The sequence below is a fragment of the Acanthaster planci genome, linkage group LG04 (assembly GCF_054643075.1).
Source record: "Acanthaster planci isolate LZ-2023a linkage group LG04, COTS_SCS, whole genome shotgun sequence".
Taxonomy (NCBI): Eukaryota; Metazoa; Echinodermata; class Asteroidea; order Valvatida; family Acanthasteridae; genus Acanthaster; species Acanthaster planci.
This window is the reverse complement of record NC_141780.1, coordinates 1,638,549-1,662,993: the sequence shown is the minus strand read 5'-3', so window position 1 is coordinate 1,662,993 and position 24,445 is coordinate 1,638,549. Positions and strand designations below refer to the sequence as shown.

Below are 24,445 nucleotides of genomic sequence, written 5' to 3'. Positions count from 1 at the left end.
GTCAAAGTTCACAGAGTTACTCAGCAGGAAATCTGCTTGGTGAATTATGGTGCTAAGCAACATTCAGCTGAGCATCAGCTACAAAAAAAATACAAACCATAACATTTTACCTGGAAACCTGCTCTGCTAAGCCAACATTTTTTTTAGCTTAGCAATTCGGGAGAAAAGAGAGTGGTCCAGGGATATGAACCTTGGACAGTGTGGAAATTAAGAGGTAAGGGGAATTTCACTACAGCAGGACATGAGCCCTGGCCACTGATGCACTCACAGATTCCAGGAGTTCGAATGCCTCCGTCAGTGCCAACTGGAAGTTTGCAATATTCTTGGGAGCTGCCATCTGTTTCAGACCTTGCTCAATAAGCTGCGGAATAATAAAAACAAGTTTGGAAAAGATAAACTGTGACCCATTTCCCCTAAAATAAAATGAACAGATGGTGCAGAATTTTTTCTTAGATTTTCAGACAAAATGTTATTTTGCCATGTTTAAATTTGAAAAACACAACATTCAAAAAGAAACTTGGCAAAAATCACTGTCCTTAATATATACAACAAATCGACTGGAGTTGAAAACATTTTCCTTAAGAAACACACAGACTTAATGCTCCCTTACAATTCTTACAATTCAGTGAAGTCATTTCTTCAGATTGGAATTTCAGTAGAAAATAAAGTATCAGACAATTCCAACCAAGGGAAGTCACGTTTTGCTATTCACTGCTATATTAAAGGGGAGAAAATAATCCTCTAATGAAGAGTTTAAAGTGTAAGGTGCATACTGTACACAGCTATAAATTCTCTGATGTACCGCTAATAATCACTGATGCACTTTGTGTGATGCCATGAATAGACAAAGGTAAAAATGGCAGAAGGCACACTAACATTGTCTGGTGGCTCCTGTTTGCACAGGTTCAGCACATTAACAACAATGACTGCAGGGCAAGCACGTAAGATGAGGAAAACAATTTGACAAAAAACACAAATAACTACAAAGAAAGAAATGACGTGAGTTGTTGGGGGCAGTGTAGTCCTAACTGAAGGTATTTGTACAGCTATGAAAAATTGCCCCTGGCAGTTACCAGATTTCCTCATCTTCAGCACCACAGCTGAACAAGGCCCTTACTCTAAAAGGCCAGAGAGTTCCAATCAAATTTGATGTCCAGAGGCACTCATGGCAAACCTTACCAGGGTTGAGTGAGTTCAACTTTTTGCAAATTCACAAACACAAACACTTGTCGTGACTTCATTAATTTACAACTGCACTCTTTTAATTGTTCCAATTACCAGTATGTACTCAATGGAAAATATAGGACTATGACAGTCACGAAGAACAGGAATTATCACATTTTTCAAAACCAGACAGAGGAAATAACTATGTAAATTAATTGTATCTTCTATATTCCGACAAAAAAGAAGAGTCAGAGGGCATGTTTTAATGATGACCTTTTCGAGATGATACATTCTAAATAGACTAGAAATAAACTGTACATGACTACAGCCAGAGAGGTGATGATGTAGATCAAAATTCACTCAGTTGAGTGGCCCAAGGTTTACCTTCAAGTGATTAGTTGGTGTCACAAGGTGAAATGTTGTTGGGAGATTATTGTCATATTTGTTATATATTTGTATGGGTTTTATGACTGTAAAATCCTTTTTATGACCAACGTATTGGAAGTATAACTTCAGTACTCCTTTTGATGCCAAGTGTATAGAGGGATTTCACATTAGCGCTGTCTGCGCATATCTGCATCAAAACCGAGGCTCTCTGTGTTGAACTTTGTCACGTGCGCCCACAGAGTCGACACAGTACATGCAGTATCTGGTTCGTAAGTGTGATGCCACTTCAGTTTAAACCACGCCCACTGCACAAGATATACGACCATCGCAGTTAGTTTGCGGTAAATTGCCGTTATTTTTTCTTTTGATTTTACATGTCGAGTCATCCTGAAAGACTCTTAAGACCTGTAAGATTTATAATTGTACAATTTCATAATTCTTGGACATATCAGTTATGTAGTGTATTAAAAGGAATACCATATTAAGAAGTAATAGAGGAACCAGTTGGAGAATATCATACAAAACCTCAGTTTCATTTCATTGTAAAATAATTTGCCTGATGTTATGAGCAATTTATGCATTGGATATTAAGTGTGGGTGATCACTAATAATTATTTACTAATAGAGTTCTTCCGTGAGAGGCGGAGTAACGGGAGCTAGTCGGGCGAGGGTTAGTGGCATACTCAAGGAGAGCCAGTTCCCCCTTGGCCAGAACACCATGAGCGAGGCCCAGAGACCGTGACGCCACAACCGTCAAGGAGGCAGGCTGCAGGCTGAAGCGATGCCCACAGTATCCTCAGATAATGTTTCAATATTGTACAAAGTTAAGATATGGCATATTGTCGTTGAGATATTATGTATTGTGGACCTGAGGAAATGAGTGAAGCTTATAAAAAAAAGTATTGAAAACAAATCAAGAGGAGAACGAAGTTCGTAAATAATGCATAATGTAAGAGTAAACAAGGACCCTTGAACGTGTAAATGAATGCACATAACTTGAATTTAGAAAGAGAATTCTGGTATCTCGGAAATATATCTTGTCTTTTTGTGTGTTAGACTACCACTTAGGGTCATATTTCTGGGTGGGAAACGGGGGAATGTGACAGTTTGTTATCAACACCTTTTTAATCTGTCACAAACTCTGAATCATTGATTCATTTCCCTAGGTAACAGCGTGAACTGTTCCCTCCTTGGGGCTAAGACAGTAAATTGAACTCTTTGGATACGGGGCAAGATAATGTGACTTTTGTTCACGTGTTCTTAAAAATTCAATCCTTCCTATCCATTAAATTGGTTTCAAAAGCACAGACTTACATTTTTATTATCTGCATTGGCTTGGACGAGAGTTCCATTAAAACATGGCTGGATGAATGACGTGGCATCTCCAAACTGCAGCAATACAGAAATAAATTCAATCAGAGATGGACGCATTAAAACCTCTCAACAGTTTCCAAACACAAATTAAATCTGTCCTTGACACCGGTCAAGAGAACGGCCTCGCTGTAAACAATGCAACAAAGCTGGCCTGAACAATTTGACTGAGGTGAGAAGCAAAGAGGCAAGACAGTGATCTTACGATCTTACTGTCAAACATCATCCGGTTTCCTTCAATTCTTTGCAAATTGGTACCACAGCAACTGTTACTTGTGAAATGTATGATTGCTGCCAATCCTTGTATCAAATTCTATCCGACCAGGATGATTACAACTGACTTGAAAATCTTTCCTTCTCTAAAACAACACAATACACTACTACAATGGAGCTATTAAACACAAGGAGTCAGCACATACAGAGATCAAAAGGGTCAAGGATGGCCACCGCCAGCACTGCTCATGCTGCAAGGACAAAACAAATTCCGCGCCGCTTGCGGGCTACAAGGAATGCTCTGAGTTGCACTTGCAAAGGATCGTGGTTACCGCGCATGCGTGTCCGTAACACTTCCGCATGTTCAACATGGCCGCCTTGAGACGGAAACCATCGTCATCGGAGACTTAAATTTCGATAATTTTAGTAATTGTTCTGATATTCCAATGACAATGAAAGTCTGATTACATCTTTACATCCCCAAAGCGTCTCTCTTAACAATAAACAGAATTACTAACAAATACAAATTCTCCAAAAAATACGCACAAGAAAACTGAGAGAATGTAGCTGGTTCAGAGGAAAATAAAAAACACACAAAAACATGGGAAGATTTGTTGTCCTTTCTGTAATTGTCCACAACTGTCTCGGCATGAAACCTCACAATGTTGTCAAATGCATCCCTGCGGCATGTTTCCACCTTCTTTTATCTGTAGGAACCACTAGGATTGTGACTTATGATATCAATATCACAGTTCATATTTTAGGTATTTGTTCTCTAATACCAAAAACGCAAAATGTCATAACTGACTTTAAAAATGTCCAAATAACCACCGTTGATTTGTAATTTTCGAGCGCATTTGTGGAGATCACTCGCTGACTCCTGAGGACTACTGAAGAGAACTGTGCATCTTCTTTGTGCATCTTTTCCATCATTCATTTACTCCAGTACGCCGCAGTGAAACATGGCGAGTCTGTGTTACCAGCTACTTAGCGGTGGCGATCACTGTGTACAAAGAATGTCTAGGGTAACCGTGCTTTGTCTATGGAGCCGACAGGAGCAGTTAATCAGATAACAGTCTGTAGGGACTTCGTTCTAACTTCTTGTGTTTGATAGCTCCATGCTACTACAAATCTGCTAAATGTTCATATTTGGTCTTGGTGCATTTGTGTGTTGACTTCAGCCATCTTCTCGTTAAAAAATATAACTCTGCCACCCCAATCCCTTTAATAAAATCCCTGATTCTCTACAGTACTGAAAATGGACTAAACGCTCTCAGTGGTGTTTTATTCAAGGTCAGTTCACCAAACCAGCTTGAACATTCAGGGTTTTAATAAACAAAACATCTTCTATTCTTTCATCTGACAAAATTGCACAATGGCATATATTGGATTCTTTTAATAGAAAACATGACCAGTTCATGGAGGCAATTTTATATATATTTTTTTAATGGAAGAAAGTAGGGCAGGAAGCTTTTGGTAATGACAAAACCAGGACAGCTCACGTACAGCCAGGCTACAAATTAATCAAGAACAGGGCCGCAAATTAGATGAGGGAATTCTCTGCAAGAAGAAAAGGGGTCACCATCAAAGAAGATTAACCAATATGTAAGGGCAAATTTGCTCTTCAGAGCAATCTGCTGGGGCTATGATTGAAAACATGCACAATGAACAAGAGACAGTGTTTGTGGCAAAATTGTCGCAAATATGCGCAATGAAATAGATGCATCTGTACAAACAGAGTAAAATTTGTTCAGGTTGATGATTCTCACAAAAAGTAAGAACAGCTGGACTGCTGTTCTATTCTCTGAAATCAGAAAGGAAAGTAATCAAATGATGTGGCAATAAATGCAGCTAGATGGGACAAGTCGATAATGAGTTCAATTCTGTCAACTTGACAAACTTAGTGCTTGGAAAATTTAATATGTGCAAGTGCATGTGCAATTATTCATTGTGGATGGAACATGTTTACTTGTTTTCTTTTAATAACCAACTGTTAATTCCAAAAAAATTACTCCTTCACACTTTGCAAAACTGCATCGTGAAAAGTGTGAACTGGGTTTTCTCCAAACAACTGCTTGAAAGCCTTGGAGATTTCATTCTCCCCTGCTCAGAACTGGACTTGTGAAGGTTGCAATACTCAACCTGGTTTGAATATCATGGCATGAGAATACTCCCAAGCATCAACACAGAACAGATAAAGAAAATGACCAACAACTTTCTGGTTCTGGATTGGATGCCAACACCCATTTACAGCAGGTTAAAAACATGCAGGCACTGTAACTTTAACTAACCAAAATATAACTAGCTTCAACTATAAACATGGAGGTAATTAATGTCAGTCATTTAATACAGAACATTATTCTTGGCTTGCAAGTCTGGATGACGTAACTGTGGCCATGACTGTGACTGGATATAACGCATGTGCCTTTTTGGAACATGCCAGCGAGTGGCTTCATCCAGATCCCATTGGCCCATGTACAACTCCCAGCCACAGTCAAGTAATTCAGGTATACAGCCTTGCTCTTTCACTGTTGAGTTAACCAGCGCCCTCTTTACGTTGGGCACACAGCCAATAGCCTGCAGTGTGAGACCAAATAAGCGTGAGCAGGCAAGAAGTAGGCACATTTGTTGACGTGAGAGTTGCAAGTGAGAAACTTACCGAGATGACATTGAAGAAGTCATCATCTCCCAGCGTTTTCATGATGGTGTTGACGGTATGCTTGGCCACATTAATGCGCGAGCCGGTCATACTCCCGCTGGTGTCAATAAGGATGACGACATCCTTGGGCGAAGTTGCTGAAGATATGTACCTACCCGAGGGCACAGCACAGAACAAAAAATACAACAAAATTCAGGTTTAAATGAAATAAATTGACAAGATACAGGAGTGAAATGAATCACACTGTAATTGTTGAGTGCAATTTCTGAAATGACATTAGAAGTCGGTGGTTAGACTTCCGTTACTCAAACTGTCTTGCTTTTATCTCTTATTTAACATCTATTTGAGAATTACATATACTGGTGCTTTCTTGAAGGCTTGTGAGAAAAAACATACTTCACAAGCTTCCTTGGGTGTGACTTGAAGCAAGAATTTCCTGCCCTACACTTTTATCCAAATATCTTTCCACTCAACTGAAATTGATAAGTGGTCAAGTCAAATCAGACATGGCAATGTGTACTAAGATTAGCCTTTTAATTATTAAATTAATTAGACAATTAATCAATAAATACACAGCTAATGACAGCTGATTACACCAGGATCTCATGATTTTTTAATTTCATGATATACGTGTTTATGTGGATGAGAGGTTACTTATTACAATCCATGTTTCACGGCTTCAGTGTGAAAATTTGTTTCTGGCAATTCAGAAATTGATCAAGGACATCATGCCTCTTAAACTCATCACCTTCAGCTCTAAGACAATTTTAAAATTTATCTTTTGTTTGCATAATACAAAGGGTTGAAAAGTTGAAAAAAAAAGGCTCAATGTGAATTGGAGCATATGTCTGTTCAAAAGACTGTACTGCCATAGTTAAACTTTACACAGAATTGATTAAGTCACCGCGTATGGAATTTCAAGAATACGGGTACCACTTTTGAGCAAAAAGTACATTATCTGACCCTGGTTTTTTCAACCATGGAAATAAAATTAGTACTCTACATTCCATGCAGCTTTTACGACAGGCCAACAAGTGACAAATCCTTGTCAGTGGCTCTTACACCATAGTATATCTCTTACGATAGCTGACAAAGCACCAGCAAAAAATTGCCTGAGTAATAATTGAAATGGTTTAATTTCCAAGGTTGAGTATGGGCACGGCTGCAAGGCTGTGGAGAAATTAAGTGACCTGTGCCATAGACATTTCCATAACAATTAAATCCATCAATGACTGCAACTTGTACGAGACTCGCTCTGCTTCAAGCTTCCCCCTGTGCAATAGAAATCTTCATTAAGAGACGAACGCAAAGAAGACCTGTCTCAGGCAAGGTATGGTATATTCTGAGGGAGCATGTAAGCCATTCAATCACAGCTAGAGGCAATTTGATAGTCCTGATACAGCTGGAAAAGTACACTCTGAAGTCAGGGCATTTTGAAAGGAGTGGATTCGGCTTAGACTTTGGTTTTGCTGGTTCCAGCCATTTTGAAGCAGTGTCCAAAGCCACGTGGTAAAGCTATGACTGGAACCAGCAAAACTGAAGTCTAAGCCGAATCCACTAGTTTGAAAAAAGCCCATAGTGAAAAGGCTGTCCAGAATCCAGGGCTCCAGCTTAATTTGTCTACCATGAGTACCCAGGCATTTGCTATCAGTAAAGACGTCAACTTAGCTGTAGACACAAGAATGAAATTCAGCCTATGAAATTATTATTCCTGCCAGGAAAGTGGGTTATGAAAAATTATTTTCTGTATCACATAACTAATCAGCAACACATAACAACACTTCCAAAACTGTCTGTTACATCATGCGAGGAAATATTGCATTGTAACTGAAACAAACTCAAAGAGGACACTGCTTGAAATTAGAATTGACTTCCTTTTTGAAAATTACTAAAAATCATGTCCAGCTTGCATAGAAACAATGCATGGAAATTGTCACTGAAACTGTTAATTCATTTATCATTCACACTAAAGTAACCCACTTTCACATATTAGACATAAAGACAAAATCAATATTTACACAACAATGCTTGCCTGTGCACTGAAGCGTGATTAAGAGAGCTAGGCTACATGCATGGTACCAGCAATGTTTAAGACTCTTCAACAAAATTAAATATTCAAATGACCATCCCATGCCACCATAAACATCAAAGAAAGCTATGATGTGTTTTATGCAATGAGTTGGTCTGTTGGATTTTCATCTAAGCTGACTTTATGTACATAAAGGTCATAAACTGCATGTAACCTTAAGCCCTCGGCACTTTTGTTCAATATTTGCCACAACTGAACAAGTCAAGAACAAGGGCATTTGTTGTGCTTCACCTTTTCAAGGGGCATCAGGCTCAATGAGAAGTAATACATGAGCCCAATCTTTTCAGAAAATACCCCTCTTGACATATTCTTCAGGGAAGGTTTTTTATGACGAAGTGGTTTACCTCATTTAACTCGAGCAAACATTTCAAACAACAAAAAGCCCCTCTTCACTTTATGGCAGACAGTTGAATGCACATGACACCTACCTGCACCATGACAGTTTTTAGCTCTGGGGTACTGTGACCCATTTATCCCAATGGCTTTGGTAAATTTGCAGAGCCATTCCAAGAGCATTTGCATTTTTATACCCTGTCAATCTCAACAGCCATGGGGCTTTTATTCAATAGCAGATTAAAATGCTTATGACCTATCTAGTGCACTTTCTTTAAGAGTTAACTTAAAAGGCTGAAGAGAAAGCAAACAAGTGTGTCAGCAAATGTTTAGACGTTAACACCCTTCGACATATGGAGGAGCCAGTTACAGATTGAGGGATGGAGGCTTCAGGAGAGGGAAAGGATATGTGGATGGAGAGACAGACAACTACAGTGGTGCATAAAGGTTACCAGCAAAAAAACACGCAATAGTATTGCTGCATGCCATTCAGCTACATTCTGATAAGCCCAAGAAAAGTTTCTGCTTGATCTCATCAATCAATGCCAGCCTGTAATTCATTTGTCTGTTTCTTTTTGCATCAATGAGTCTATTTGTTTGAGGGAAAGAGGAACAGTCAAAACCTTGTAATAATAAATGAACTTGTACATTTATATGTACCTACATATACCATGGCAGAAAGCAATTCTGCCTCTACAAATGCTTTCTGTTTTGTTGGTACTACCACTACACAGAGGCCTTTTAATTTTGTCAAAACACCCGAGCGTACAATCCTTGAGTCTCATCCCACAGGGGACACTGAATCTCAACCATGCTTGAAGTACATCTCGTTTTATTTGTCTACCATCCGATATAATGTCTCTTTGCTCTGCACATGATTCAACATGACGGGAGATCTCATGTTGCAGACGGAGTGATCCTGAACTGCCACAAGTAACTTCATCAGTGAAATAGATGAGACACCGCAACATGTTTGTCACATGCAAGTTATTTCTTGGAAGACCAGAAATTGTAACCAGTTGGGAGAAAATTAAGCATTTTTGAAAATTAATCTCTCTACTATAGGGCACTCTCAAAGTGATTTCCTGTTGGATTATGAGCAGCATGGAATCTCTGACACAGAGGGATTTTATGATTTAAGGCCAGGATTGTTTGGTGCTGAGAGGGTGGACATATTATCGCAAATTGATACTCAACATGACACAAACAAAGCATTTGTGTAAAACTTTGCCAAGCTGAAATGGGTTCAGCTACTGGGAGTTTGCAATGTAAGTATTTGCTGTGATGTCATAAGTTCATGCTGGCTTACATACCAAGCATGACCAAATTTTCAGAGCATGCTTATATTGTGATTTACACTTGTCATCATAATTAACCACTTGACGCTGGATGATGGGTAAACACAGGTAATTTTCCTTAGTTGTTCCATGGAGGACATATACACTTGTTTTAAGAATTCTTTTTTCATTTCTGTGGTTGATGTATTAACCCATCATGCTTGATTGGGCTAAGCGCAATTGCAAGGTTGAAGAATTTGCGGCTAAAATAACCCACCCCAGCAGTTTCTATGGGTAAGAAAATCTAACATTTACTGGCTATGCAGTTTGTGATAGACAATATGCTATTATTTTCATTACCTTTTCCACTCAATGTAACATATTTTAAAGCTTAAAACAAAGTCCCAATCCCCCCCTCCGATTTCCGATTTCATAGTATTCCATCACAGAACAGAGTCAAGTCTACAGGCTGATTTATACATGCTGTACGTCAGGGCCTTTGGCTTTGTGGAAACAACCCACAAAAAGGGACATGAAGGGTTGCTAGCAAGAGTTTAGGGAAGGACTTTTGACATTCTGAATAAGAGAAAATCCGATTCCACTTACCAGCCTCGCTTACGGCAGTCATACAGATCTAGACCCATGCTGTTTTTCTCCCATTCAATTCCTGAAAGTCACAAACCAAATAAGAGATTGCTACTTTTTTTGGCTCACTTTCTCCTCAATTTCCTGTTTCAGCCTACAACATGAGCAATTGTTTAAGTTCGGAAGATTAAAGACTGAAGCTGATTTCAGGTTTCAGACATGTTTTGCAATGCCATATTGCTCTGACAACTGATCTTGAGGCGATCAGAGAAGATGTCGTGTTTCAGGCTAAAAACAGAACACTGACTGTAAAAGATCAACTTTTTTCATGCCAATTTTGAAATGATTAAGAGTGTATTGCCAAAAGCTAAACGTACTAAAGTTGATGAGATATCCAGCAAGCAGGACGTTGTCAAAGCAAGGTGTTCCAAATACCAGTTACAAAATGAATTGCTTGTACAGATTTTAGAAACCACTGCGTCATTTAAATCCCGCTGCCAAGTGGGTTTGAGAGCAATATGCCTTTGCTCCATCCTTTTTCGACAAATTCTGACCAGTGCTCAAGTCTTTGGAGTAAGTTTCAGCAAGCTTTACACTTAAGCTTTACACTTGTCAAGAGACATGGCCAACATCAAAACAATGCTTAAAATTAAGCAACACCTGTCACTGAAAAATAGCAGTTACAACTTTTAAGTGGAAGACTGCAGACTTGCTTGAGTCTGATCAAAATGGGAATACAATACACATGGTGCAGGTATGCTTAATTTCTAATCATTAGCCCTATTTGTCATATGTCAATGATTTGCAAGTGACAATCACCTAAATCTAGTCAATAGCAGACTGAGACTTGATGATATCCAAGAGTTTTTTTGCTTTCACTTCCCTTTGTTTCCTTCGGAAGATTTTTTCAGCCTTCATCTTGATCTTTTTGTACAGGTCAAGCAAGAAAGGTCTTTGATGTCAGAGTGAATCTGAACCAACATGAAGTGTTGGACAGCAGGAGATGAGGGAGACAAGGGAGACAATTAGGCCCAATTGCCCTGAAGACTGTTCCCTGCAAATTTTACAAATGAATCCATCTTCTGTTGCCCTCTAGCTGATGAACTTCGTCTTGATTGTATTGGACACAAAAGGATGTAGGCTAATGGTTGGCTACCGGGCATCTGTCAGGAAAGTCTCGAAGATAAAAGCCCAAAACATGGCATGCTGGGAAATGAGATACCTCCCCCCCATTGCAGTTAAATCTACAGTGAAATACTAATCGTTGCTTGCACAGATAAGTAAAGTCGTTACCTTTACAAATCAAATTCTAATGAGTGTTAAATTTTAGCAATAAAGTGGTGGTATTTGAATTCAACGCCTCAGACTTGGGATGGAAAGCAACTGTGCTCTTCCAAATATTCAAACGCCTGAATAAGAGGACTGAATAAGTCATTACGGGGGAAGGCTTAATAGTTGAAATTTGAAACTTGCACCTGCTGTACCATTGCCTTGATTAGCGTGGCTGTACAACTGCTCACTTGCATCAGGCCTATTATGATTGGCTCAGTTCTGAGAAATCGAGCCATGGTACTTGTATTAACTACAATCTGGATCCAAGGTTGATGTTACTTAAGATGAAGTATACACGTGGGTGGCATTTGAGCTGGACAGCTGCAGCTAAGAATCATTCAAACAAATTCCAGATTGGTGTCGGAGAATGAGAACCTCACCACAAGGCATACCACTATTACTCTGAAGCAATCCTGGCAGGTCTCTGCTATACCCTCTCTTCTCCAAACCTTTACCCTACCTAGTGTAATTTTGAAGGCGACAGGTGCCACTCCACAACTCTGAAATATTCCTGTTATTGCAGGAGGTTGGAGCCAATGTGAGCTACGTGGGCAAGGAGCTGCTCAGAACCATGCTCCCATTTAAACCTTCTCTATCAGTTGATTTTGTGCCGATGGAAAGGCAGCAGGAAAATCGCACAAGGGTTCTTTGTGAAGCACTCCGAATTTATTTCATGGTGAGATATCACAGAAGTACATACATTACTTAGGAATCAGGTAAATATGGGGAAGGAGATTTGTTGGAGGAGTGAACGCGGTCTCTGTTTTTCTTTTGGGCTTGTACACGATTTAAAAATGTTTGGCAAAGAGCTGGTTGTTACTTGTGGCAATTTCTAAACCATGAAAATGTAAACTTTGAAAGTCAGTTTTCATTTTGGGTTTAAGTGACAATTATCATTTCTGAGTTTACTGGGATGGTCAGGGGTCACTAATGACTGACCTGGGTAGTTCCTGAAAAATCCAGTATTGTGGCCAAAGTACTGCCAGGTGAGCGTTGGATCTCTCTCGTAGTTCTCTTGAAAAACGTCATTAAGTACCTCTGTCTCCTTGATACCATTTAAAACATCAGGACCTGACACAAAAAAAGGACTCAGTTTGTTCAATTGATTACTGAATTGATTACTGAAAATGCAAATATTTGTTTTGATGGAACATTCAAATATTTGCTATAAAGATTGAATTTTGGAGGTGAAAATCAACAAAACAGCAAAGGAAAACATTACTTTTCAGTTGCATAATTGCATTCTAAAAGCATGCACATTTTCGAAGGTGTTGCAAGTAAATATAGCTGAATGCACAGGCCCAACAAGAAGACCAAAAATTACTTTTTCTTGGATTTTTTCTTTCTTTACTTATTAAAAAAACATGCAAAATTTGTTTCAGCTTTTATAGAAATTTGGTCCGACCAATTATCTGAGTGATTAATAGAACGGTATTCAAATATTCAATTATTGGAACTAACTTGGCCTTAATGAATTCAGTATTTGGCAAAGCACTGGACAGCATTGTCAAGAATATTTAAGAATATTGACAGTAAGACTAAATATACACACATTGTTATTAAAAATGCTGAGAAAACACGTTTTTGTTATTACAATTCGTTGGAACTTGTTTGCTTTAATAATAACTGCACTGTCTAAGATGATTTCAAAGCTTGTACTGAATTGGAGAGACATTCTTCAACCCATCAACAGTTCATCTTACGCTACATCTTGGCATGACACATGACATTTCACTCGCATACTTTGGCTGGTGCGAATGACATGTGGGAAAACAAGCATGGAGTACAATTAACTCATGAATCTGTCCTGCACGCAGAGCTAGATTGAAGACTTTATTTGTATGTGAGGCAGACATTCTCCACCTTTGAAATTTGGAGCCAAATTCTCATTCTCATTGGTAGCCATTGAATTTAGGGCCAGCTTTATGGACTCGGCAGAGTAAGATTGTGCTATGCGGCTATTATGCTTGAGGAATAGTGTGTACTTTGATACGGCACACAGTCACACACTACATGTAGTTAATTTTAGCTGACTGTGAATAAAGAAATACTCCTCCAAGGTTGGCATCGCTGAAGAGGGGGGGGCAAGCTTTTTTGGGGGAGAGGATAAGCAGCAACTGACAAACCATCATCAGTGGTGAAGGAGGGGTCAACGCCAAGGTATTTTCAAGCAAATGGGTGACTTTCATCCCCTTTCTACTTTCCTTGTCATTTTTCCAATTTTCTTTTTTTCCTATTTTGTATGTGTGTGGGGGCCACCCCCTTTTTAATTACGAATCATAAAAGTGCCATCAAAATTACGTGTAATGAAATGATGCTGTTATACTTACCAAAGTTATACACATTGGCAGCAACTTGGACAGTGCTATTGACAATATTGACAGGAATGTCGTTGAAGTGATCGTTGGGTGTCAGAGCAAACGGCTTGCGCAAATTGGCATCTCTGTCGTTGCGGCCAGTAGTGTTCGTGTTGATGAGGTTGGAGTTGAAGTATTCAAACTTTGGGATGAGAAAAGGTTGTGACAGGAATGGCAAAGTGTACTACAAGGACAGCCAGTTCATTTAAAAAAAAAAAAAACAAGGTCGTTAGAAAACAAAGCCTCCATGCCCATCCTTGTGGGGCCGAGCTGATTGGGTAGATCTCACATGGGCATCCAAATAACCTCAGACATACTTCATTTTGGGCATGTGTTGTTCGAAACCAGAATATTAAGCAGTCGCTAATTTGGAAACAATGAAAGGACGAATTGTTACATTTTTTGGCAACAGGAAGCAGTCACAATATGCTAAGCTATCAAGGGCATTTTCATTTTTTAATCAAAGAACGTTTAAGTCTTTATTACCATCACAAAAATGAGAACAGACCTTTACAACAACAACAACAACAAAACACTTTCAACAAGCTTGAGAGATGAAAGATTATAGAGACAAAGAGAAACTAAAGTGCAGGAGAGATTGACAACCAACACAGAACTGCTCAACATGGATTTAATTTAATGATAAGCCTCCTACCTGAAGGTCTGGATCGTACTCATGCCTTTCATGAGCCTCTTCCACCGTGTTCCTAAGTTTCTGTTAACGAGACAAATGCAGAATGAACTTGACATGTTTACTCTTCCCTGAAAAAGATTCGAATGGAGTTGTTCCTTTCTGTTATAGAAATCAATAAAAACAGTGATGCATAGTTAGTTTTGCGGTTCACATTGCTTTGATATAAACTTTATTCCAAACTTCAATGTCTACTCAATTAGTCTGCGTTGCAATAGTTCCTACTTTTCAATCATTTCTTTGGCTGTCTGCTAATCTCTGCCCTCAAAATTGAGTTTCTTTTTTGGCAACCATATCATTTGAACAGTATGACCATTCTACCTTCATGGTATGACCAAAATAATTTCAAACATTTTGGTGGATAAAAGAATTCAAGTGTTCAAAATTTCATGTCTAAGTTGATCGAAGAACGGTTTTTAGCACATTCAGAAACTAAACTGCCAACAGTCTTCCCATTTACATATTTTCACATCACCCCCTCCTTTATGCATTGATTATGCTATATGCATTCAAATGTATTTCCTTAATAGAAGATTTATTGAATTACTGAAGTTGGCCGACAGAAAATTTATCATTTTCTCTCAGCACACCTCCCAGTCAATAAGTTTGGCTACGCTACACTAGTTCCTGTCTCTCTCCTCAAAAAAGAAAGAATCAATCCAAATTGGAGCAGACAGGCAGTGACACAGTTGTGGCAACACGATCCCACCTGTCACATTCAGTCAAGAGTGATCATGTTTCATTCCAAGCATAAGCAGCAGAGCTATTCCTCATGTTAGGGTTGTACTGAGGCCTTGGACAGCCTCATCTGCCCAGAGTTCAGTGACCACCCAAATGTTTCAAGGGGCTAGGATTAATTTAAATATATAACCAAATTTTTGAAAATATCAGAAAACAATACTCAAAATGTATAAGTACTGGGAATAATTTCCCATATATTGGGGACACAGTTACACTTTACGCCAAATTGGAGCAGTTTGTAACATTAAATCTATGCTAAATTAACAGCAAAATATTAGCTGCATATAACACTTTTTCCTTTCCTTGTTCCCTTTCTTGGGTGATGTCAGTGGACTCATATGTTTAAGACTAGCAATGCTTATTTACAATATGGCACAGTTTATGAATTAAACCAATGAGCGTTCCCATCATTTTTAGTACAAACTTGGAAAGTGACTTTTCTAGACCAATGAAATTATAGTATCTGAGATGTTAATAATTAATCACACTATACGATCTCTTCCTTCCAGCAGACACAAATTCAGCTACCAGCACGAATGAAGAACAAAGACCAAACATGTGGATCTTAGACAAGGTAGTCTGGTGTGCTCCAGTTTTCATACACCGGCATGACCCAATTTCTATTAATGAAATTCAAATCGTGTACAATTCCTGCCAACCTGATTCCCAAATGCCACTTTCACCATGAACACTTTTCCAGCACTCTCCTCAATGTTTTATTAGTTCCTGAGCCAGAACTAGTCAGCCATTTTGTGAATAATATTCCTCTCTGTAGATAAAACTAATTAGGAGATGCCTACTGGTCTACATGCTTTCCAGTTATGTTCCATTAGCATGCACCTTTGATAATTTCATTTTATCATCGGACACACAGTTGTCATTTCCACATCAATGGATAGGCCTACTAATCAAGAGTCTGGATTTACAATGTCTTAACAAAATTGATGCCCATTTGAAAATCTTCAGTAAGTTTAGCTATCTTCAAGAAGCATATTGGTCACCACCTGAGCAAGACACCCAAAGGAAAAACCCCTTTGCAATCAACACCGCCTCCTCAGGCTGTTCTTGGGAGGGGGAAATTAAACCATGCAGAGTATTGTTTGGATCTCTCCTGGGCTGTATATATCCGGGATTTTGTTTCCCCCTGGTCTTTTCCACAGAGTTAGATGAATAGAAATTAAAGTCCGTAACAGACGCATATTGAAATGGTGTGGGGAATCCAGTGAATGAGTATCACAAATGCAGGCCTGGTTCACATTATTTCATTTTTAATTAACTTCTGTCCACAGAAAGAGTGTAGTGGAACAATAAACTGTTTAGAGCAAGAATGAACACCCCCCCAAGTCGTATATAGTTATTTTTATTTCATCTCCTTTCATGGTCCTTCAGGTTTTTTAGCACTATCGCCTCTTTCATGAAACAGAACAGAAAATTTGTTTATTCATTTTTTGGGAACTATCTGCACAATAGATAGACAGGAACAAAGGAAGTTCAAAACAAAACCGCAACTACTCCCTGAAACTGTAACTATAACTCAAACCATACAAGATCAGCAAATAAGATTAAATGTACTGACATCGCTCGTAATGTGCCCAGTGAGATAGAATAATTTAATTACAGGTGGTGATACTGCTTCTGTTGAAACATAACGCTTGGATGGCAAATTGAAATCAATCGCGGGCTTGGCAAGGGGCCATGGATATAACGTGAGATAACACTGGCGCCTTCATCAGGGTCAACGTGAGCCATATTCTGATTCATCCGAAAGATGCTTTGATATCCTGATTTCTTGAAGCTGTTTATGATCACTGATTCACTTCTGGTGGCTGAGCAAATTCAGTCGTTTATCAGAATCCAGGCAAAAATGCGCAAAGGCAGGATAAACTAATTTGTTTTAGGTCAGGAACTGCACAAAAAAAGATTAAGAATGAGCAAGGCAAGGGATACTCTTTGTCAAATATGTTCTGGATATTTCTACTGGAACATCACAGAAATAATTACAAGGTTCCGCAATAGTGCTAGGTTCTACAAACATATCCACTCAAGAAAAGCCTTATGGTTTCATCTTGCTTGAAACTGACTTTGTATGCCTCAAGGTTTTAGAATTTAATTAAAATGAAAAAGGAACATGTTCTCAACTAAAGGCAACAAAACAAGGCATCTTGACATAATTACCAAGGTGTTCCGGTCCTCATTCCTGCTTGAGGCAGTATAAATCCCAACTTCCACTGACCCAAAAAAAAAAAAGAGAGGGCTAGCTGTTTTTAATAAGTGAAGACCCCCTCAGATAAGTTTGTCAATGTTTGTATGTCTCACTACAAACAAAGATGCCTTTGCTGCAGGATTTGCAGAAAAGCGTGTTTTCTGTTGGACATATGATCTGTCATTGGATAGGCCTACGTCAGCGAGTTTCAAGCCTATGCTCTACCTGGAGACAATTTCACGGAATGTGAAACGCTTCTCCCCCAAGCCACAATTGAAGGTCTGTGGCAGGGTAACCAACGTATGTGCACGTTTCTTTGGAGAGAAGCCGACCCCCTCAGATTTTATATCTGAAATGCATTTTCTGAATGCCCTCTCACAAGTGCTAGATCAGTTTGCCTACCCAACAGCATGCCTGGCTTATCCCCATGGGTGTCACATCTTACAGTTCCAGTGATATGCCTCGCTGCTATGTGCTTTCAACTGGAGTAGCCCCAGGAAAAGCCAAGCAAACGTTTGGACAAGAGTGAAAGGTACACAAGGAAGACAGGTACACTGTCAGCTAAATGGCTGTTCATGTAACCAAAGAAAGATACCCCTTTATTATTGTTTGTGCAATGGTTTTATCGAAACAGTGTTAAACCTTGCATCACAGCATGTGTCAATGATGAACAAGTGCAAGTCATTGTCTGGTTCTGAACATTCCTTACAGGGACTTGAGTCAACCTTAACCGAGCTGGGGGTGGAGTCCACCTCCCTTGACTTTTTTTCAGATATTGCTGCAATGAATTTTTCACAAGCCAAGCCTTCAGGACTCTTTTCAGCAACTCTTTGTGGTCATTTCAACACCAATGCTGTGAAAATCGAACACGCTGTTCTTGCGCAGCACCTGCATTTTACAAGACAGGCCAGCCAAACATGTATACTTTTCCGCTGCTACGCTCAGTGCACACAAGCTAGCATATGTGTGGCCTTGAACTTTTTAAATGACTGTAACAATAAAAGCATATGTCAGATTGAGTTGAAAATCCACACTTGTGCTACTAAGGAATATTTCAGAAATAAATCACCCTTGGGACAGCCAAAATCTTTGGGGGCAGAACCCCCCCACCCCCACATAGCTCGGCTCCTTTGGGGGTAAAAGTCTATCCCAGCAACTTTATTTCCCTTGAGAAGAAACAGACTGATCAGACTGACGGTGCCCAATCATCCCAACATCACCACAAAGCTGTCACAATAATTTATGGCAGTTCTCCCAGCATTATCAAAAATACATGTGTTCGCATTTGCCCTTGGGGAAACATTTCATAGTTTTCATAAATTATAGATCAATGTTTCGAGGGTTTGACAGCCCTCGCAGACAGACATCTATTTTGTAGCATTCGTGCTCATCATCTTACTGATTTAAGTGTGCTAATGTTTGCAATACTGTACTCTCCATGGCCACAGGCTACAAAATCTTTCTTATTGAAGCTTTCCCTATGGTTGCCAATTTTTCTTTTTTTTCCGTACATTAGCTTAACTTTGTCCACAGCCATGTGCTTTTGAAAGTCAAACTACCCCTGTAGAAAATGACAGTGGTTAAGTAAAATAAAATACCTTCTGAATACAGATGGATACTCTCATGAAATAATTCTGACCTTTTTTATTTTTACATTCATTAGCATTTACACTGAATCAGTCATTATGGGCCGCAGGGAAAGTCTGACATATCATTTCCTCCTTCTATTATTGGCACTGCATTTTATTATGAAATACTGCTTGGAGCTGTATGCTTTAGAGTAGTTATCATATCATGGTTATCAACTGACTCATAAAAGTTGAGCCCCCACCACCAGGAGTGCCTCATCTTTTTTAGAGGGCCAGTAAAGATTCATACAAAAATGAAATTCTTACAAAATCCACCCAGCAAAGATGAAGTAATTATACAAGCAAATGTGATTCTGTAAAGATAACAAATTTAGTCTCCTGCAGATGTTGAGCTTTGAGAGGAAAAAAAAATACAATACATCATATTCAGGACAAGGCCTCTGAAGGGCATGAATATTCATATCAGCAATATTAACAGTCTGCATTGCTTAAGTTAATTCCAGGATCAACCAGCAGAATGAAAAATTGTAAAAAACTGTTGCACACAGGATTATGTCTGATGACTTGTATACTGTATGGGGATAGTAATATGTGCACCATAATATTGCATACGAGAATAACAAATATACTTCACTTTGGCTATAGCAAGAAATTAATAATCAAAATGGAATATATTACCCAAGATGGAAGCTTAACAAGACAATATGTTGACAAAGAGTTGGCTTCTAGGTGGTGTATGTGTTTTCTGTCCTCTTGTTGTACATTTCGTTTATCTGGTTATTTGGCTTAATTTCTTTATGAGCAATCACATTTTTATTCGACAAGTTCTATAATAATATTACATCTATATTAATTTTATGTATTATTACCTTTGTCATTTTACTATTATCTTGTGATAACTGTTCTTAATTCAGCCTGCGAAATGCTATGGACAGCCAAATAGACTAAAATAATAATAAAAAGAAGAATGTAGACTGGCCTTACTTGTTTAACTTGTTGGACAAATCATGTCAAATACCGTTCTACAAACCTTTCTTTTACTGAACTGCAAGTTTAAATCCATTCAAGCGGTTGCGTATAATCTAGAAACTTAGTCCAGCGGCTGATAATGCAAAAAAGAGGATTATTGTCCTCAATTAGACTTGTAATCTGCATTAATTCTTCAGTCAAAATATTATTGAGATAGGGGTTTATTTATTTCTTATTTATACTGGGTAACTCATTCAGTTCGTACAAAAAACAGTTCTCCCATGAGTCCCAGTGAACAGTCATAAAACAAGAAATAAAAAGCGAGCTAAAATTGAAAATTGAGGGGTAGGCCTATTTGTAAAGATTACACATTGTTTTGACTTGAGCCTATCACGGTCCTTTCCTTTCAGAATAAATATACCGAGTCTGAAACTGAAGAACTGGTAGATTATTCAAGAGATGATACAGCCTTGTTCTGAATAATTCAAACAATAAAAATCTTTCCTCAATTGTCACTTTTTTAAGGACTAAACAAGAGCCATTGATAACCGGATCACAACTTCTTTTATATAACATGTCACAGAAAAATGTTTCAATTTTTTTCATTGTTAGATGTTTTATTTTGCTTCGTGTACAAAATGGCAATGACAAAATTGCTTGAACGAAAGACATCAGCAATGGAAAGAAGAAAAACTCCATCATTATTAAAGCCCCCTTCATTTTGGGTTGTAAAGTTGTCCTCAAAGTAAAGTTCATTTCTTAAAGATTCATATTTTGGCTCATTGTTATTTTTATAAATTCAAACCTACCATTATACTTTAATGCACAGGATGAAGTAAACATTTCTAGGCTTTCAGAACAAGTTATAACCAACTCTCCAAAACAAACTGTCCATGCTGGTCCATCGACCAAAGAAGTCTTATGCCATTCTTCTGACAACTATCTCCAAGTATGCAAACACCCAAGCTAATTTCACATTGTCTTCTGCACTTCAAATGGCAGCCCTTTGTCATATGAGAACCAACCTCCAGCTTTGACAACTCAAGCCTGGCCGATGCTGATCCTGAGAAAGAAGATTGCTTCTCTTAATTTCCGCTCGTAATCTTGGAACTGCAGTGTTCCCTGTAGCATGTATACATGTATATATTCATGGCCTGTGAGCCAAGTGAGTGAAAATCGATCACAGTGCAGATACAAAGTATGCTTGGAGCCATTTCAGTCGGTATCCAGGATGCCGACGACGTAATAAAAGCAGCTTGTATGAAAATATTACGAGAATGGTGTGTGATTGTTTTGTTTGTAAGTAACCCTCCGGTAAAACGAACAACACTGTAATGATGTCAAGATTGACTGTGTATTTTTAGACATTAAATATGCACTCAGAAGGAAACAAAAGTAGTTTGGAAAGGAGGTCAGGTTATGGGGTTGAAAGAATTCAGAGGAGAATGGAAAAGGCTGAATACGTCACATGCACAATTATATGCGTAAAAAGGCATTAACGTGAGAACCAGTGCATGAACCAACACACGCGGCGCATACTCCATTTGTTTGCACTACACTTCTTGGTTTGAAATGAAGTCACGCTTCAGTACTCTATACAGCCCTGCTGCTTTGCATTTATGAGAGGTGGTTAGATTGAGGATGACATGAACTCAACAAAACACCCATCATGTAAAATTACACCCCCCCATGAAGAGAATTTTCAATTAATCCAAAGGGTGCAACTCTTCCAATGATTTTGAGAACAAAATGAAAGTGTAAGTTATGCATCATGAATTGTGATTGGAGGTTCAGGGATTCAAATTCCATCGTTGGCAAGGGACTGGGTTATTTATTGTGCCTTTGGTGTATCCGAGTGATCGACAGCAGGAGTATGTGACTACCTACAGACATCTGATAGATTAGCATGGAGTAAATGTGCATCCAATTTGTAAAGAAAAGAAATTTGCTCAATCGCATTGATGCCATAGTCTTAGGGACACAGGAAAGTGCAGTCACAAACTTGTGGAACTGTTACCTAAACCCAAAGTAAACTGATGTTAAGATATAAACACACACAAAGTGACTACTTCAGAGTAAACAAATTCAAGAACTTGTCCAAGTTAAGGTCTCCTCAAATGCAAGAACACTAATTCTTCTTGTTTAAATATCGCAGTCTTGGCTTCCGCTCTGTAAGCAAAGTCCACACGCCAATGATACCATCGCTAACCCCACATTACTGTTTAAATGCTTTGAGCCAATACACAACTCTCATCTTTACAAATGTTTAGAGGACCCAAATCACGCTGCAATGTTACCATTAAAAAATCCACTTCAGATAAAAGCTTTGAATTAAAAAAATCAACAGACGTAATTAAATTGCAATGCACACTTGAATTCAATAGTGTATCGTTATTCCTTCCTAAATTTGATTAAGATTTTTGTTTTTCCCTCATTTAATTCAATTACATCAATTTGTAGGTTCTACAGTACTTTTGCTAATGTAATACTCTGGCCATTATTTCCACTTGCAGAGAAGAGCCAACTGTGACTAAATTAATATTTTCAATAAATGACTTGCTGATGGACAAATTTATTTTCAAAACACAAAGGCATGCACGGTATTGAAACTTTGCTGTTATACAAGGCCCTTTATAAATGCTGCAGTTCCACACGGGCTCTTTTAAGAGGATCATTTTAAAAATGCCTGTAATTTCTGAGTAACCACTGATTTCAAGAATAAGAAATACTGATGATGCTCTGACTTTGTGCTAGAATTTCCAAACAGAAGTTTTCCAGTTGATCTTTCCTCGTCTTGCACATTTTCTAACTATCATGCATGTGTCCAGCATTCTTTAAAGAAAAACTTTCTTCAATAAGGCAACTTCCCTTTATGTCATCTATTTCCAATCACACTGCATATTTTCCCCCTAAAATTGGCCTCTCAGAAATGAAGCAGAATAATGCATACCTTGTACAAAACATCCTCAAAATTATAATTTTTGTGATTTGGTGCGTAAACATTGACTTTATGGGGGGGAGGGGGACAGCCATCAACAAAGGACTCAGTTACCCTGAAATCGATAGCCACACCTTAACAGTCAACCACCTGGACCTTCTGCAGGGAAATCACAACCTTGAGACAATTTCTTTTCCCCCTCGCAGAGACATGATGGGAATTAGGGTATATGGATAACAAAATTAACAAAATGTTACAATTGGGTTAAAGGTACCTTTTCTATGTTTAGTCATACATGTATATTAGAAATGAAGCAATATTTACTGCATTTATGCGCAGTGCCGTCACTCGAAGGCATTGATTAGGGAAGTACAGAAACATCCCTGAAGATGTGAAACTTGCCCAATTCAAGACAGTGTGCATCTTGAACAGCGATGTGGAAATGTATCAACAAATGACTCTACTACTTAGCCAGAAGACATAAACTTAACTGTTACAGTAAATTTATCGCAAGACAAAGGTTTTTGGGAAGGGGGGCTCTTTTTCGTGAGGGCAACATCTTCAGACCACCTCAGAAAAAGAAAATAATACAGAGCATGCCGTCTCAAATACACTGTACTATGACTTGTTACAAAATACAGGATGATTAACTTGTATTTCTGCACCTGCTAGAGAACGTTGACAAGTGTATTTCTAATTTGAGGTAATGATTAGCCAACCATTTTAGAAAATCACCTGTGAGTTTTTCTCCCTTCATGATCACATCTTTGTGCAGTTCAACGATGTAAATTATAATTGTTAGGTTTAATGGGCATTTGTTTTACAGTTATGGTATGCATTTAGATTCTAATTGCCGATGAATATACACAATACATGATCATTTGTATTTGACAAGAATAGAATTGAACAAATGTGCATGTTTGATGGGTGAATAAAATCCATCAAATTTGACATGTTTGTGAAACTGATGAGAAATTAATGTTTTTCTTATCCGATGCAAAAATTGTACTTCTTAATATGACCAATATTGCTATTAAGTCAAGATTATCAGATGCTGAACAAAAAGATGACACCAATGAATAATTTGCCTGAATCTCAAAAGAAGTCTCACATCTTCAACAACAAAGAAGGCCAGTAATACTAACTCCAGAGCACCCAGGATGGCTGTTCAGCGACATGAAAAATAATTTGAAGTTTGTCTGTAATCATGTTTGTTGCCATGTTTTTCTTCTGCCCAGGCCACTGTTTAAAACTGAGATTGGTATTCAGTAACGCAGATGGTGGGAAATCAATGGCCAGACAATTTTCACACTGCGACTCAGTATGTGCAAGCAGGCTGGTTCCCCCCCACCATCACCACCACCACCATCATCACAGGGCCTGGGTGTTAAGTATTGACAGCTTTGGGAAACGTAAGAGTTATTGATTTTCTGGGAAACACTAGAGCTTATCACCTTGACTCATCTCTCCAAGTGAGGAATATGTACGTTTTATGATGGTTACAGACATACTATGTACATTTGATGACATGAAATAAACAGAATTTG

General features: G+C 38.5%; 1 protein-coding gene across 8 annotated transcripts in view; it reads right to left on the bottom strand.

The window, feature by feature from the left end:
- Positions 1-24,445, bottom strand: part of LOC110982123 (voltage-dependent calcium channel subunit alpha-2/delta-3-like) — a 79,304-nt gene that overhangs the window by 31,836 nt on the left and 23,023 nt on the right. For all 8 annotated transcript variants that reach the window (XM_087135331.1, XM_087135332.1, XM_087135333.1 and 5 more), the window contains 7 exons: positions 14,423-14,482; positions 13,741-13,909; positions 12,350-12,481; positions 10,100-10,160; positions 5,795-5,945; positions 2,866-2,940; positions 269-361 (listed from right to left, as the gene is read on the bottom strand). In XM_087135331.1, the coding sequence (XP_086991457.1) occupies positions 269-361; positions 2,866-2,940; positions 5,795-5,945; positions 10,100-10,160; positions 12,350-12,481; positions 13,741-13,909; positions 14,423-14,482 (741 nt within the window). The remainder of the gene's footprint in view (positions 1-268; positions 362-2,865; positions 2,941-5,794; positions 5,946-10,099; positions 10,161-12,349; positions 12,482-13,740; positions 13,910-14,422; positions 14,483-24,445) is intronic.